The sequence below is a fragment of the Haematobia irritans genome, chromosome 1 (genome assembly GCF_050003625.1).
Source record: "Haematobia irritans isolate KBUSLIRL chromosome 1, ASM5000362v1, whole genome shotgun sequence".
NCBI classification, from domain to species: Eukaryota; Metazoa; Arthropoda; class Insecta; order Diptera; family Muscidae; genus Haematobia; species Haematobia irritans.
Window position 1 is genome coordinate 241,648,263 of NC_134397.1, and position 16,156 is coordinate 241,664,418.

Sequence of the window (16,156 nt, forward strand, 5' to 3'; positions counted from 1 at the left end):
AAGCCAGATCGAAATCCACGCTGAGATGAACATATCGTAAGAACCTATGCAAGACATATTGAAGAATGGTCTTGGATTAAAGTCATTGCACCCAGAGAAGGAATATGATCAAACCAAACATGGTTCAAAAGCAAAATGTTTTTTTTTGACGGGGAACATGTATGTTTGTGGCAACCATGTATATGTTTGTAGCAACCATGTATATGTTTGTAGCAACCCTGTATATGTTTGTACCAACCATGTATATGTTTGCCGAGAAAACAACATTTTTGCGACAAAAATGTTCACCGTCCAAAAATAACATTTCGCTCTTGAAACATGCTTGGGGTAATCATATTCCTTCTCTGGGTGCAATTACTTAATCCAACAGCATTCGAGTCACAAAAAGAGTTAGACTGGTAAGTGCCAAGGAGTTGCATTCGCTTGCATGAAAGTGTGCAGTTATCGAGGGCCCCCTCGCCAAGAGGTCAGCTGAAAATGTAGACCTTCGATTGGCCACCACAACCCATTTGCCGCTGATGGTGTTGACGCCACGGTTCCACAATTGATAGAATTCTAATAAAAACGATAGATTTTTTACTATTTGGTAGTTTTGTAGAATTCTTGATGTTTTATTCGATTTTTCAAAACATTCATCTCCCACTAAAGGGTACATCACAAATTTTCTTTAGAAAAAACATTTTTAAAACAAATTCTATATATATAAAATTTTTAAAATTTTGACAACATTTCCTACAGAAATAAAATTTTAACAAAAATTTCTATAGAAATATACTTTTGAGCAAATGTCTTTTAGAAATAAAATGTTGACAAAATTTTCTATAGTAATTAAATTTTGACAAAATTTTCTATTGAAATAAAATTTTGACAAAATTCTCTACAGAAAAAAAAATTTTTTGACAAAATTTTCTATAGAAATAAAATTTTGAGAAAATTGTATAGGAATAAAATTTTTAGAAAATTTTCTATAAAAATAAAATTTTGATAAAATTTTTTACAGAAATAAAATTTATACAACATTTTTTACAGAAATAAAATTTTGAGAAAATGTTCGATAGAAACAAAATTTTGACAAGATTTTTGTATAGAAATAAAATTTTGACAAAACTTTTTATAGAAATAAAATTTAAACAAAATTTTTTACAGAAATAAAATTTTTACAACATTTTCTATAGGAATAAAATTTTGAGAAAATTGTGTAGGAATAAAATTTTGAGAAAATTTTATATAAAAATAAAATTTTGAAACTATTTTCTATAGGAATAAAATTTTGATAAAAATTTTTACAGAAATAAAATTTATCCAAATTTTTTACAGAAATAAAATTTTGAGAAAATGTTCTATAGAAATAAAATTTTAACAAGATTTTTGTATAGAAATGAAATTTTGACAAAACTATTTATAGAAATAAAATTTAACTTTTATAGAAATAAAAAAAAAATTTATTTCTATAAAAAAACTTTTTATAGAAATAAAATTTAAACAAAATTTTTTACAGAAATAAAATTTTTACAACATTTTCTATAGGAATAAAATTTTGAGAAAATTGTGTAGGAACAAAATTTTGAGAAAATTTTCTATAAAAATAAAATTTTGAAACTATTTTCTATAGGAATAAAATTTTGATAAAAATTTTTACAGAAATAAAATTTATACAAAATTTTTTACAGAAATAAAATTTTGAGAAAATGTTCTATAGAAATAAAATTTTGACAAGATTTTTGTATAGAAATAAAATTTTGGCAAAACCATTTATAGAAATAAAATTTAAACAAAATTTTTAACAGAAATAAAATTTATACAAAATTTTCTACAAGAATAAAGTTTTTAAAAGATATTTAACAGAAATAAAGCTTTTAAAAAGTTGTCTATAGAATTAAAATTTAAAACAAAAATGTTTTACAGAAATACAATTTAGACAAAATTTTCTATAGAAATAAAATTTTGACAAAATTTTCTATAGAAATAAAATTTTGACAGAATTTTCTATAGGAAAAAAAATTTTACAATATTTTCTATGGGAATAAAATTTTGACAAGATTTTCTATGGAAATGAAATTTTCATAAAATTTGCTATAGAACTAATTTTTGACAAAATTTTCTATAGGAATAAAATTTTGACAAAATTTTTTATAGAAATAAAATTTTGAAAATATTTTGTATAGAAATAAAATTTTAACAAGATTTTCTGTAAAATAAAATTTTTTCCTTTGTTGGTTAAGCTACAATTGTAGTTTAGTCAATGCATGGTTTTAAGCTGAAATCAAAAACAACAACAATGATTAAAGAATTTTCTATAGAAATAAAATTTTAACAAGATTTTCTGTAAAATAAAATTTGACAAAATTTTTTATAGAAATAAAATGTTGACAAAATTTTGTAAAGAAATAAAATTTTGACAAAATTTTGTATAGAAATAAAATTTTGACAAAATTTTCTAAAGAAATAAAATGTTGACAAAGTTTTCTATTCAAATAAAATTTTGACACAATTTTCTATGAAAATGAAATTTTCACAAAATTTTCCATAGAAATAAAGTTTTGACAAAAATTGTTAATAGAAATAACATTTTGATAAAATTTTCTATAGAAATAGAATTTTGAAAATATTTTCTATAAAAATGAAGTTTTGATAAAATTTTTCGATAGAAATAAAATTTTGACAAATTTTTCTATAGAAGTAATGTAAAACCTTTTTTCGGAAAGTATAAGTGTGGTTAATTGTTGGGTTTAATGAACTGCCTGAATTTATTCTGATAATTGGTTGATAGTTTTGTTCCAAGTAGAGGATGCTGATGAGGAATGTCGTAATGTCGAAACTTGCGTCCATCCAACCATCTTCCAGTTTATAGGGCTTTGCCCAAATAAATTTGACAAACATTCTTTTCCTCTGTTGGTTAAGCTACACTTGTAGTTTAGTCAATGCATGGTTCTAAGCTGAAATAAAAAAAAAACAACAACGATGAAATAAAACTTTGCCAAAATTTTCTATAGAAATAACATTTTGAATAAATTTGCTATAGAAATAAAATTTCGACAAAATTTTCTATAGAAATAAAATCTTGAAAAAACTTTGTATAGAAACAAAATTTTCTATAGAAATAAAATTTTGACAAAATTTTCTGTAGAAATTAAATTTAGAGAAAATTGTTTATAGAAATAAAATTTTGACAAAATTTTCTATACAAATTAAATTTTGACCAAATTTTCTCCAGAAATACAATTTTGACAAAATTTTCTATAGAAATAAAATTTTGAAAAAAATTTTCTATAGAAATAAAACTTTGACAAAATTTTCTATAGAAATAAAATTTTAACAAAATATTCTATAGAAATAAAACTTTGACAAAATTTTCTCCAGAAATACAATTTTGACAAAATTTTCTAAAGAAATAAAATTAAAAATTTTTTTTTTCTATAGAAATAAAATTTTGACAAAATTTTCTATAGAAATACAATTTTAACAAAATTTTCTATAGAAATAAAACGTTGACAAAATTTTCTATAGAAATAAAACTTTGACAAAATTTTCTATAGAAATAAAATTTTGACAAAATTTTCTATAGAAATAAAATTTTGACAAAATTTTCTATAGAAATAAAATTTTGACAAAATTTTCTATAGAAATTAAATTTTGACAAATTTTTCTATAGAAATAAAATTTTGACAAAATTTTCTATAGAAATTAAATTTTGACCAAAGTTTCTGCAGAAAAACAATTTTGACAAAATTTTCTATGGAAATAAAATTTTGAAAAAAAAATTTCTATAGAAATAAAATTTTGACAAAATTTTCTATAGAAATAAAATGTTAACAAAATATTCTATAGAAATAAAACTTTGACAAAATTTTCTATAGAAATTACATTTTGACAAAATTTTCTCCAGAAATACAATTTTGACAAAATTTTATATAGAAATAAAATTTTGGCAAAATTTTCTATTGATATAAAATGTGGACCAAATTTTCTATAGAAATAAAATTTTGACAAAATTTTCTATAGAAATAAAATTTTGACAAAACTTTCTATAGAAATAAAATTTTGACAAAATTTTCTATAGAAATAAAATTTTGACAAAATTTTCTATAGAAATAAAATTTAGACAAATTTTCTATAGAAATAAAATTTTGTCAAAATTTTCTATAGAAATAAAATTTTGACAAAATTTTCTATAGAAATAAAATTTTGACAAAATTTTCTATAGACATAAAATGTTGACAAAATTATCTATAAAATACAATTTTGACAAAATTTTCTAAAGAAATAAAATGTTGACAAAATTTTCTATGGAAATAAAATGTTGGCAAATGTTGAAATAAAATTTTGACAAAATTTTCTATAGAAATAAATTTTGACAGCATTTTCTACAGAAATAAAATTTTGACAAAATTAGCTATAAAATAAAATTTTGATAAAATTTTCTAAAGAAATAAAATGTTGGCAAAATTTACTATAGAAATAAAATGTTGACAAAATATTCTATAAATATAAAATTTTGACACAATTTTCTATAGAAATAAAGTTTTGACAAAAATTTGTATAGAAATAAAATTTTGAGAAAATTTTGTATAGAAATAAAATTTTAACAAGATTTTCTGTAAAATAAAATTTTTTCCTTTGTTGGTTAAGCTACAATTGTAGTTTAGTCAATGCATGGTTCTAAGCTGAAATCAAAAAAACAACGATGAAATAAAACTTTGCCAAAATTTTCTATAGAAATAACATTTTGACTAAATTTGCTAGAAATAAAATTTCGACAAAATTTTCTATAGAAATAAAATCTTGAAAAAACTTTGTATAGAAACAAAATTTTCTATAGAAATAAAATTTTGACAAAATTTTCTGTAGAAATTAAATTTAGAGAAAATTGTTTATAGAAATAAAATTTTGACAAAATTTTCTATGGAAATTAAATTTTGACCAAATTTTCTCCAGAAATACAATTTTGACAAAATTTTCTATAGAAATAAAATTTTAACAAAATATTCCATAGAAATAAAACTTTGACAAAATTTTCTCCAGAAATACAATTTGACAAAATATTCTATAGAAATAAAACTTTGACAAAATTTTCTCCAGAAATACAATTTTGACAAAATTTTTTAAAGAAATAAAATTAAAAAAAAAAAATTTTCTATAGAAATAAAATTTTCTATAGAAATACAATTTTAACAAAATTTTCTATAGAAATAAAATTTTGACAAAATTTTCTATAGAAATTAAATTTTGACAAAATTTTCTATAGAAATAAAATTTTGACAAAATTTTCTATAGAAATTAAATTTTGACCAAAGTTTCTCCAGAAAAACAATTTTGACAAAATTTTCTATGGAAATAAAATTTTGAAAAAAATTTTCTATAGAAATAAAATTTTGACAAAATTTTCTATAGAAATAAAATGTTAACAAAGTATTCTATAGAAATAAAACTTTGACAAAATTTTCTATAGAAATTACATTTTGACAAAATTTTCTCCAGAAATACAATTTTGACAAAATTTTATATAGAAATAAAATCTTGACAAAATTTTCTATTGATATAAAATGTGGACCAAATTTTCTATAGAAATAAAATTTTGACAAAATTTTCTATAGAAATAAAATTTTAACAAAATATTCTATAGAAATAAAACTTTGACAAAATTTTCTCCAGAAATACAATTTTGACAAAATTTTCTAAAGAAATAAAATTAAAAAAAAATTTTTTTTCTATAGAAATAAAATTTTGACAAAATTTTCTATAGAAATACAATTTTAACAAAATTTTCTATAGAAATAAAACGTTGACAAAATTTTCTATAGAAATAAAACTTTGACAAAGTTTTCTATAGAAATAAAATTTTGACAAAATTTTCTATAGAAATAAAATTTTGACAAAATTTTCTATAGAAATAAAATTTTGACAACATTTTCTATAGAAATAAAATTTTGACAAAATTATCTATAGAAATAAAATTTTGACAACATTTTCTATACAAATATAATTTTGATAAAATTTTCTATAGAAATAAAATTTTGACAAAATTTTCTATAGAAATAAAATTTTGACAAAATTTTCTATAGAAATTAAATTTTGACAAAATTTTCTATAGAAATAAAATTTTGACAAAATTTTCTATAGAAATTAAATTTTGACCAAAGTTTCTCCAGAAAAACAATTTTGACAAAATTTTCTATGGAAATAAAATTTTGAAAAAAATTTTCTATAGAAATAAAATTTTGACAAAATTTTCTATAGAAATAAAATGTTAACAAAGTATTCTATAGAAATAAAACTTTGACAAAATTTTCTATAGAAATTACATTTTGACAAAATTTTCTCCAGAAATACAATTTTGACAAAATTTTATATAGAAATAAAATCTTGACAAAATTTTCTATTGATATAAAATGTGGACCAAATTTTCTATAGAAATAAAATTTTGACAAAATTTTCTATAGAAATAAAATTTTAACAAAATATTCTATAGAAATAAAACTTTGACAAAATTTTCTCCAGAAATACAATTTTGACAAAATTTTCTAAAGAAATAAAATTAAAAAAAATTTTTTTCTATAGAAATAAAATTTTGACAAAATTTTCTATAGAAATACAATTTTAACAAAATTTTCTATAGAAATAAAACGTTGACAAAATTTTCTATAGAAATAAAACTTTGACAAAATTTTCTATAGAAATAAAATTTTGACAAAATTTTCTATAGAAATAAAATTTTGACAAAATTTTCTATAGAAATAAAATTTTGACAAAATTATCTATAGAAATAAAATTTTGACAACATTTTCTATACAAATATAATTTTGATAAAATTTTCTATAGAAATAAAATTTTGACAAAATTTTCTATAGACATAAAATGTTGACAAAAATATCTATAAAATACAATTTTGACAAAATTTTCTAAAGAAATAAAATGTTGACAAAATTTTCTATGGAAATAAAATGTTGGCAAATGTTGAAATAAAATTTTGACAAAATTTTCTTTAGAAATAAATTTTGACAACATTTTCTACAGAAATAAAATTTTGACAAAATTAGCTATAAAATAAAATTTTGATAAAATTTTCTAAAGAAATAAAATGTTGACAAAATTTACTATAGAAATAAAATGTTGACAAAATATTCTATAAATATAAAATTTTGACACAATTTTCTATAGAAATAAAGTTGTGACAAAAATTTGTATAGAAATAAAATTTTGAGAAATTTTTGGTAGAGAAATAAAATTTTGAGAAATAAAATGTTGACAAAATTTTCTATAGAAATAAAATTTGACAACATGTTTCCATAGAAATAAAATTTTGACAACATGTTTCCATAGAAATACAATGTTGAAAAAATTCTCGATAAAAATAAAATTTTGACAAAATATTCTATAGAAATAAAATTTTGACAAAATTTTCTATAGAAATAAAATTTTGACAACATTTTCTATAGAAATAAAATTCTGACAAAATTTTCTAGACATAAAGTTGACAAAATTTTCTATAGAAATAAATTTTGACAAAATTTTCTATAGAAATAAAATCTTGACAAAATTTTCTATAGAAATAAAATTTTGACAAATTTTTGTATAGAAATAAAATTTTGACAAAATTTTCTATAGAAATAAAATTTTGACAAAATTTTCTATAGACATAAAATGTTGACAAATATTTCTATAGAAATATAATTTTGACAAAATTTTCTATAGAAATAAAATTTTGACAAAATTTTCTCTAGAAATACGATTTTGACAAATTTGTCTATAAAAATAAAAAAACTTTGACAAAATTTTCTATCGAAATAAAATTTTCACAAATTTTTCTTTAGAAATAAAATTTTGACAAAATTTTAACAAAATTTTCCATAGAAATAAAATTTTCAGAAAATTTTCTATAGAAATAAAAGTTTGAGAAAATTTTCTATAGAAATAAAATGTTGACAAAATATTCTATCTTTCAACTGATGTTGATTTGATAACCTTAATGTATAATCGCCATCAATTTAGTAACACAAACCTTCAGTGGTTTATCATTTTAAGTGGCTATTACAGGAAACGTTTGAAACATCCAAAGGCATTGCCAATAGCCTACCAATTCGTACCCAAAACAATCATCTACAGCAAGTACAAACTCTAAGGTCCCATTTGTTGTTGGTCCCATAGATTGCATTTTGGTCCTCAACATGGATGCTTCTCATTTCATTATCGAAAAATCTGTTCGGCATGCGAATAAACAAACCAGAAAGATGAAAAGCATTGCGGCATTTATGATATTACTAAGTACGATGACATCCTCCTGCACAGTACGTATGAACGAAGAACCATCACAATGCAAGCAACATTGTGAGTACTGTAGACTAGATGATGCTCTGGGAAAGATGTATGAGCGGATTTTTGGCATTTTAGGCCCATCACAAGATATGGTAGGTGGCAGTCCATACGGGTCCTTCTTTACATTTTGGCAAAGTGCCCAATGATGGAAATCTCATACTTACTACGAGGAGAAGACGACAATGACGACGACGACTACGCTGGGGCAATTGTTGCGAAAAATTGTGGTGTGCCACCACATATGTGTGATGTGTGTGGCACCCAAAAGCAATGTGACTGGGTGCGATGGAAGGAAGGAAGCAAGGCGGGCAGGAAGGAAGAAATTATAACATGACTAGAGACAAACATATGTTTAGCATGCGATATTCCTTACCACTCAAAAAGAAGGGGGAGGAGACAACCCCATCTACTTTAGTGTTTTGGAACATAGCCGCAAACATACATGCCCGTCCAAACATGCAACTTTCAATAAATGTGTGGTATGTGTTCCACATATGCCTTGCCATTGCTCGCCCATTCTTTTCATTTATACTCTGGTGGCTGGCTAATCTAAAGCAATGGCTAGAATTTCTATTTGTGGCAGAAAAATATAAAAGATCACCGTTTCTCCTCTCGTATGAATGGGTGGGTGGTGGATGTACTTTCTAAGAATTATTCTATTTTTTTTTTTCTTAATTTGTTTGTACACAATTTTTCCTTTTACTATTCTTCACACAGAGAGCAACGTAAATTGGATGTGAATAAACAAATTTACAGATTCTAACAATGGAATCACTCATTCGTTTACTAAATGACAAATAAATGCATTAAACGGCATTAAGCAAATAATAAAAGCACCCACTGTCTTTCACTCTAACCCAGAATGCAATGGAAGATAAGTTAAAAAAAAAAATATAAAAATTAATAAAGTGAGTTGTAGAGTTGTGGATTTAATTTTTGAACAAAATCCATTTTTTTAAAAAGAAAATGAGGATTTTCGTTATTGAAAACTATTTAACTTCAAACATCAACTAAAATACATAAGAAACGTCGACTATAATCAAGTGTACGTTTTCAGTGTAAACTAGTGTTATGGACCGATATGGACCAATTTTTGAACCTGCGTATGTTGACTTTTTCTCTTCCATGGAAGTTCTTTTGAGAACGTTTTGCAAATTACAATAAATTTTTCCTAATTTTAAAATTAATAATTGATTGGACCAATTTTGGTCCGATCGGATCAAAATGGCAACCCTGCTCTAAATACAAATGAAGTAGTTAATAATATTGTTAAATGGAAGACATATTGTGTATTGTTCACAATAATAAGCAAAAATAATTCATTTAATTTATGGATATTAAATAATTTAAATTTAAATGTAATACAATTATAAATTGTCATCAACAGAGAAATTATCGCTATAGCCACGCATACAGTCAAGGAGTTTTATTTATAGAGCATAGTTTTGGGAGCCCACGAAACGGTGTAAAGAAACTTTATTTGACAGAAACATACCATTTAGTTGACAAGGCTTTGAAAACGGAAATAATGTAAATCGGCATTACATGCTACTGTATTAAATTTTTACTATAAAACTTCAAAATGTGCCTTATTAAAGACTTAATGTCAGAAAAGAACAGTGCTTGATACAAATGAAATAAACTGAGATTTTGGAACAAAAATTATTTTTGTATGGCCTAGGATCTATTACCGCGTACCAGGATTTCTAATGTGTGTTGTATGTGTTTTGGCTCAGAATAGATCCCTATTGATTTTGGAAGAAATCGGTTCAGATTTAGATATAGCTCCCATATATATAAAGGGTGATTCTTTTGAGGTTAGGATTTTCATGCATTAGTATTTGACAGATCACGTGGGATTTCAGACATGGTGTCAAAGAGAAAGATGCTCAGTATGCTTTGACATTTCATCATGAATAGCCGAACGATCTGCCACAACGTCGAATTTTCAGTGAATGGGCCCTAGAAAAGTTGGCAGAAAATCCGCTTTTTTATCGACAAATTTTGTTCAGCGATGAGGCTCATTTCTGGTTGAATGGCTACGTAAATAAGCAAAATTGCCGCATATGGAGTGAAGAGCAACCAGAAGCCGTTCAAGAACTGCCCATGCATCCCGAAAAATGCACTGTTTGGTGTGGTTTGTACGCTGGTGGAATCATTGGACCGTATTTTTTCAAAGATGCTGTTGGACGCAACGTTACGGTGAATGGCGATCGCTATCGTTCGATGCTAACAAACTTTTTGTTGCCAAAAATGGAAGAACTGAACTTGGTTGACATGTGGTTTCAACAAGATGGCGCTACATGCCACACAGCTCGCGATTCTATGGCCATTTTGAGGGAAAACTTCGGAGAACACTTCATCTCAAGAAATGGACCGGTAAGTTGGCCACCAAGATCATGCGATTTGACGCCTTTAGACTATTTTTTGTGGGGCTACGTCAAGTCTAAAGTCTACAGAAATAAGCCAGCAACTATTCCAGCTTTGGAAGACAACATTTCCGAAGAAATTCGGGCTATTCCGGCCGAAATGCTCGAAAAAGTTGCCCAAAATTGGACTTTCCGAATGGACCACCTAAGACGCAGCCGCGGTCAACATTTAAATGAAATTATCTTCAAAAAGTAAATGTCATGGACCAATCTAACGTTTCAAATAAAAAACCGATGAGATTTTGCAAATTTTATGCGTTTTTTTTTTTAAAAAAGTTATCAAGCTCTTAACAAATCACCCTTTATTTCGCCCGATATGGACTTATATGGCCCCAGAAGCCAGAGTTTTACCCTAATTTGCTTAAAATTTTGCACAAGAAGAACAATTAGCACTATAGTCAAGTGTGCCAAATTTTATTGAAATCGGTTCAGATTTAGATATAGCTCCAATATATAGCTTTCGGCCGATTTACACTCATATGACCACAGAGGCCAATTTTTTGCTCCGATTTAGTTGAAATTTTGCACAGGGAGTACAATTAGCATTGTAGCTATGTGTGCCAAATTTGGTTGAAATCGGTTCAGATTTAGATATAGCTCGCAATATATAGCTTTCGGCCGATTTACACTCATATGACCACAGAGGTCAATTTTTTGCTCCGATTTAGTTGAAATTTTGCACAGGGAGTAGAATTAGCATTGTAGCTATGCGTGCCAAATTTGGTTGAAATCGGTTCAGATTTAGATATATCTCCCATATATAGCTTTCGCCCGATTTACACTCATATGACCACAGATGCCAATTTTTTACTCCGATTTAGTTGAAATTTTGCACAGGGAGTAGAATTAGCATTTTAGTTATGTGTGTCAAATTTGGTTGAAATCGGTTCAGATTGTGATATATCTCCCATATATAGCTTTCGCCCGATTTACACTCATATGACCACAGAGACCAATTTTTAACTCCGATTTAGTTGAAATTTTGCACAGGGAGTAGAATTAGCATTGTAGCTATGCGTGCCAAATTTGGTTGAAGTCGGTTCAGATTTAGATATAGCTCCCATATATATGTTTTTCTGATTTCGACAAAAATGGTCAAAATACCAACATTTTCCTTGTAAAATCGCCACTGCTTAGTCGAAAAGTTGTAAAAATGACTCTAATTCTCCTAAACTTCTAAAACATATATATCGAGCGATAAATCATAAATAAACTTTTGCGAAGTTTCATTAAAATTTCTTCAGATTTAAATATTTTCCCATATTTTTTTTTTTACTAACATTGTGTTCCACCCTAGTGCATTAGCCGACTTAAATTTTAAGTCTAAAGATTTTGTAGAAGTCTATCAAATTATGTCCAAATCGAGTGATATTTAAATGTATGTATTTGGGACAAACCTTTATATATAGCCCCCCAACACATTTGACGGATGTGATATGGTATCGAAAATTTAGATCTACAAAGTGGTGCAGGGTATAATATAGTCGGCCCCGCCCGACTTTAGACTTTCCTTACTTGTATATAATATAAATAAAATCTCATTAAGATTAATTTCTTTTCGATATTCTTGCGCACCTTATGAAAATAGTGATACACTTAAAAAGGAACGAAATTTTAGACAAGCAAAGTTTTCTTTTGACACTCAAAAACTTTTGTTTTCAATGCTAATAAAATCTGTTTAGTGACAATTGTTGAATCTACAGGAAAATACTTTCTTTTATTCAAAATTTCTTTCCGTAGGAAAAATTTTTTTTCTTTGGGTGTATGTAGCATTTCCAGCTGAATAATCGAATACCATTTAGTAGATATATTGATAATAGTGTGAGATTTTATAAATAACTCCGTCTTAATTTTGTTCAAAATATGCGTGGGCCGAAGAATTTTCGCAGACCCCATATTACGTTAGACTGCGTTGTTTTTTTTTTCGGTGTTGCTATAGTATGAACTAATGGCAGAGGTGAATTATGGTTCAGCATGGTTATAGATCCTTATATTTTTAGTTAGATTGTGGTATTTACAGACAAATACTTCCCTACCATTAACTTAAGATTTATTCCTATTCGATTTATATTTATTTATAAAACAATCGTGGCATCGATTCTAAATTTCCTTCACGCCTTGGCCATTGTTTATATGCACCTCATTGTCTATGTGGAAATTCAATAAACTTATTCCCTCTAGAAATGAATCTCTATTGACGAAGTAAAAATAAATATTCTGTTTCTTTGAGGTTTTTTTTAATAGTCTGTGATCTCTTTTTTTTTTGGTTTGTTTTTCACAAGCAATAAAAACTATATCAAGGTGAAACATTCCAACGAAATGGTCGTGCGTAGTTCATGATTTTTTTTTTTTGATTGTCATAATATTTTAGTTTATAAATAAAAAAAAATTTGGTCTCTAAATCATTTAATAATATCTTTTTAATATTTATTTAATCCATGATTTAATCCTCATATATGACATTAAACTAATGTATATACCTTTGTCTCTTTATATTTTTAGGTAAGTTTGTCAGTAATGAACGGCAGTGTAAGTTTTTTTTTTTCTTATTTCTAAAAAATATTTTTTTATGATTTCTGATTTTGTGTTGCTTTTTGTTTTTTTTTTTTTTTGGTTTTGAAGCGAATAATTAAAAAACCTCTTTAAAATCCACAAAAAGAGATTCCTTGTGTTTTAATTTCAATGTTGGCGCCTTTTCTACTTTATCTTCTCATCCATTGTTTATTATGGTTGTTCGTTTGTCCATATATCTCATAAATTTTTGTCAGCCAGTTATAGCTTAGAATGGCGCATGCCATAGCGCACGGATGACTGATAATTTATATCCGTTCAAATTGTTATAAATGCCCGACATATTTTACAACATATTTTACACATTGCTAACAATATCACGTAGGTAACAAAATAATTTTTTTTATAAAAATCAAAAAAAAAAAAAAAACAATTATTAAAAATATTTAGAAAATAAAAAAGTGGTTGATTAAAGTTGACCCTTTTTATTTTATTTTTCAGAAATATTTTTTTTATAATTTTTCAAAATTTTTTTTAAACACTAGGTAGTTGAAAAAATTCTTTACGTATTTATAACCAACCTTCAACATACTTTTTATATATATAATGAACTTTATTTGACCAAATATAAACCATTTTGGAGGACCAAAGTTTGACATTTTTCCGCTTTATGATATCGTTTTTTATTTGATCAAAAAATAGCTGAAAAGCATCTTCAATAACCACAACGAGAGATTCATGCCATTTTCCGACCGTGTTGGCATCGTTTTTTATTTGATAAAAAAATAGCTGGATATACTCTTCAAAAACCGCAAAGAGAGATTCATGTCATTTTCCTACCTTGTTGGCACCTTTTATACTTTATCTTCTCATCCATTGTTTATGATGGTAGTTCGTTTGTCCATATTTCTCATAAATTTTTTTGTCAGCCAGTTGGTAGTTTGGAGTGTCGCATGCCACATCGCACAGTTGACTGATAATTTATTAATTTTTTTTAGAAATGCCCGATTTGGTGCAATTTACATCATAGTAATACTAGACTCCGACTCCAGCATTTTTCATCAGTCTCGATTCTGACTTCGGAGTTGAATCCGGGTAATATAACTAAATCTCATTTTCATATCACTAATTTGTAGTTCGTAAATGGATTTATATAAATTATCGTATTTATTTATGCGTGCAAAAAAGATCTTTGAATGCGTGGCATAAAAGTAGAAAAGAAATAAAAAGGCACTGGTTTAGAATTTGAACCAAAATGTATGGGCTTTATTTAATAAATTATTGTTCGTCAAACAATATTTACCTTCGTAGAAGCGAGAGAGTCTCAAAGAGAGAATGTCAAAAAGCTTGGATGCCGAAAGGCGGGGGTTGATGACATTTGACGTTAGAAAATGTCCTTATTTTCGTACCGAAAGGCGGGATTACACTTAAAAACGATTATATGATTGAACCAAACTAATAAAACGGCATTTGAACTTAAACAATCTTAATTTCACATTTGATGTCAATTGAACTCCATATTTAAGGCAATGTGGATTCTATGCTTAATAAATAAAATAATGATATAAATATCCATCACAATATGAGCAGATAGAAATAAAATTTTGAGAAAATTTGCTATAGAAATAAAATTTTGAGAAAATTTTGTATAGAAATAAAATTTAAAAAAAAAAAAAAAAATCTATAGAAATAAAATGTTGACAAAATTTTCTATAGAAATAAAATTTTCACCAAAATATGTATAGAAAGAAATAAACTTTTCTATGGAAATACAATTTTGACAAAATTTTTTTATAGAAATACAATTTTGACAAAATTTTTTATAGAATTAAAATTTTTACAAAATTTTCTATAGAAATAAAATATTGACAAAATTTTCTATAGAAACAAAATTTTTTCAAAATTTTCTATAGAAATAAAATTTTGAGAAAATTTTCTATAGAAATAAAATTTTTACAAAATTTTCTATAGAAATAAAATTTTGAGAAAATTTTCTATAGAAATAAAATTTTGAGAAAATTTTCTAGAAATAAAATGTTGACTAAATTTTTTTTATAGAAATAAAATTTTTACTAAATTTTTTATTGAAATACAATTTCATATTTGTTGTTTTGATCTCAGCTTTAAAACCATTGTGTTGACTAAACCACAAGTGTAGCTTAACCAACAGAAGAAAAGAATGTTTGTCAAATTTATTTGCGCAACGCCCTATAGACTGCAAGATGGTTGCCACTGTCAAATCATCGATTTGAGTGCAGTTGGCTGGGTTTATTTTGAGCGTGCTTCCTCTTTTTCCATTTGTTTTGTTATTGTTGGTTTTGTTCTTTAAGCATTGTTGTGTTTTTTTTTTTATTTCAGCTTAAAACCATACATTAACTAAACTACAAGTGTAGCTAAACCAACAATAACAAACCAAATGGAAAAAGAAGAGGAAGCACGCTCAAAATAAACCCAGCCAACTGCACTCAAATCGATGATTTGACAGTGGCATAGGAAAAGAGATATATTTGTTTGGAATTTATTTCGGCATAAGCCGGCTATCATACAAAACCTTTTTTGGAAGGTTCAAGTGTGGTTCATTGTTGGGTTTAATGAACTGCCCGAAATTTATTATGATAATTGGTTGATAGTTTTGCTGCAAGTAGAGGATGCTGATGAGGAATGTGGTAATTCCGAACCACGCGTCCATCCAACCATCTTGCAGTTTATAGGGCTTTGCCCAAATAAATTTGACAAACATTATTTTCCTCTGTTGGTTAAGCTACACTTGTAGTTTAGTCAATGCATGGTTTTAAGCTGAAATCAAAAAAACAACAATGCTTAAAGAACAAAACCAACAAAAACAAAACGGCGGAAATAAAATTTTGACAAAATTTTCTATAGAAATAAAATTTTGAGATATT

At 25.7% G+C, this 16,156-nt stretch overlaps 1 protein-coding gene across 8 annotated transcripts in view; it reads left to right on the plus strand.

Moving 5' to 3' along the window:
- The window catches only part of heph (polypyrimidine tract-binding protein 1 heph), a 564,267-nt gene that overhangs the window by 90,172 nt on the left and 457,939 nt on the right, over nucleotides 1–16,156 (plus strand). For 5 of the 8 annotated variants that reach the window (XM_075308915.1, XM_075309123.1, XM_075309256.1 and 2 more), the window contains exon 3: nucleotides 13,245–13,271. The exons of the other annotated variants lie outside the window; for them this stretch is intronic. In XM_075308915.1, coding sequence (XP_075165030.1) covers nucleotides 13,245–13,271 — 27 coding nt within the window. The remainder of the gene's footprint in view (nucleotides 1–13,244; nucleotides 13,272–16,156) is intronic. 8 annotated transcript variants of the gene reach the window in all.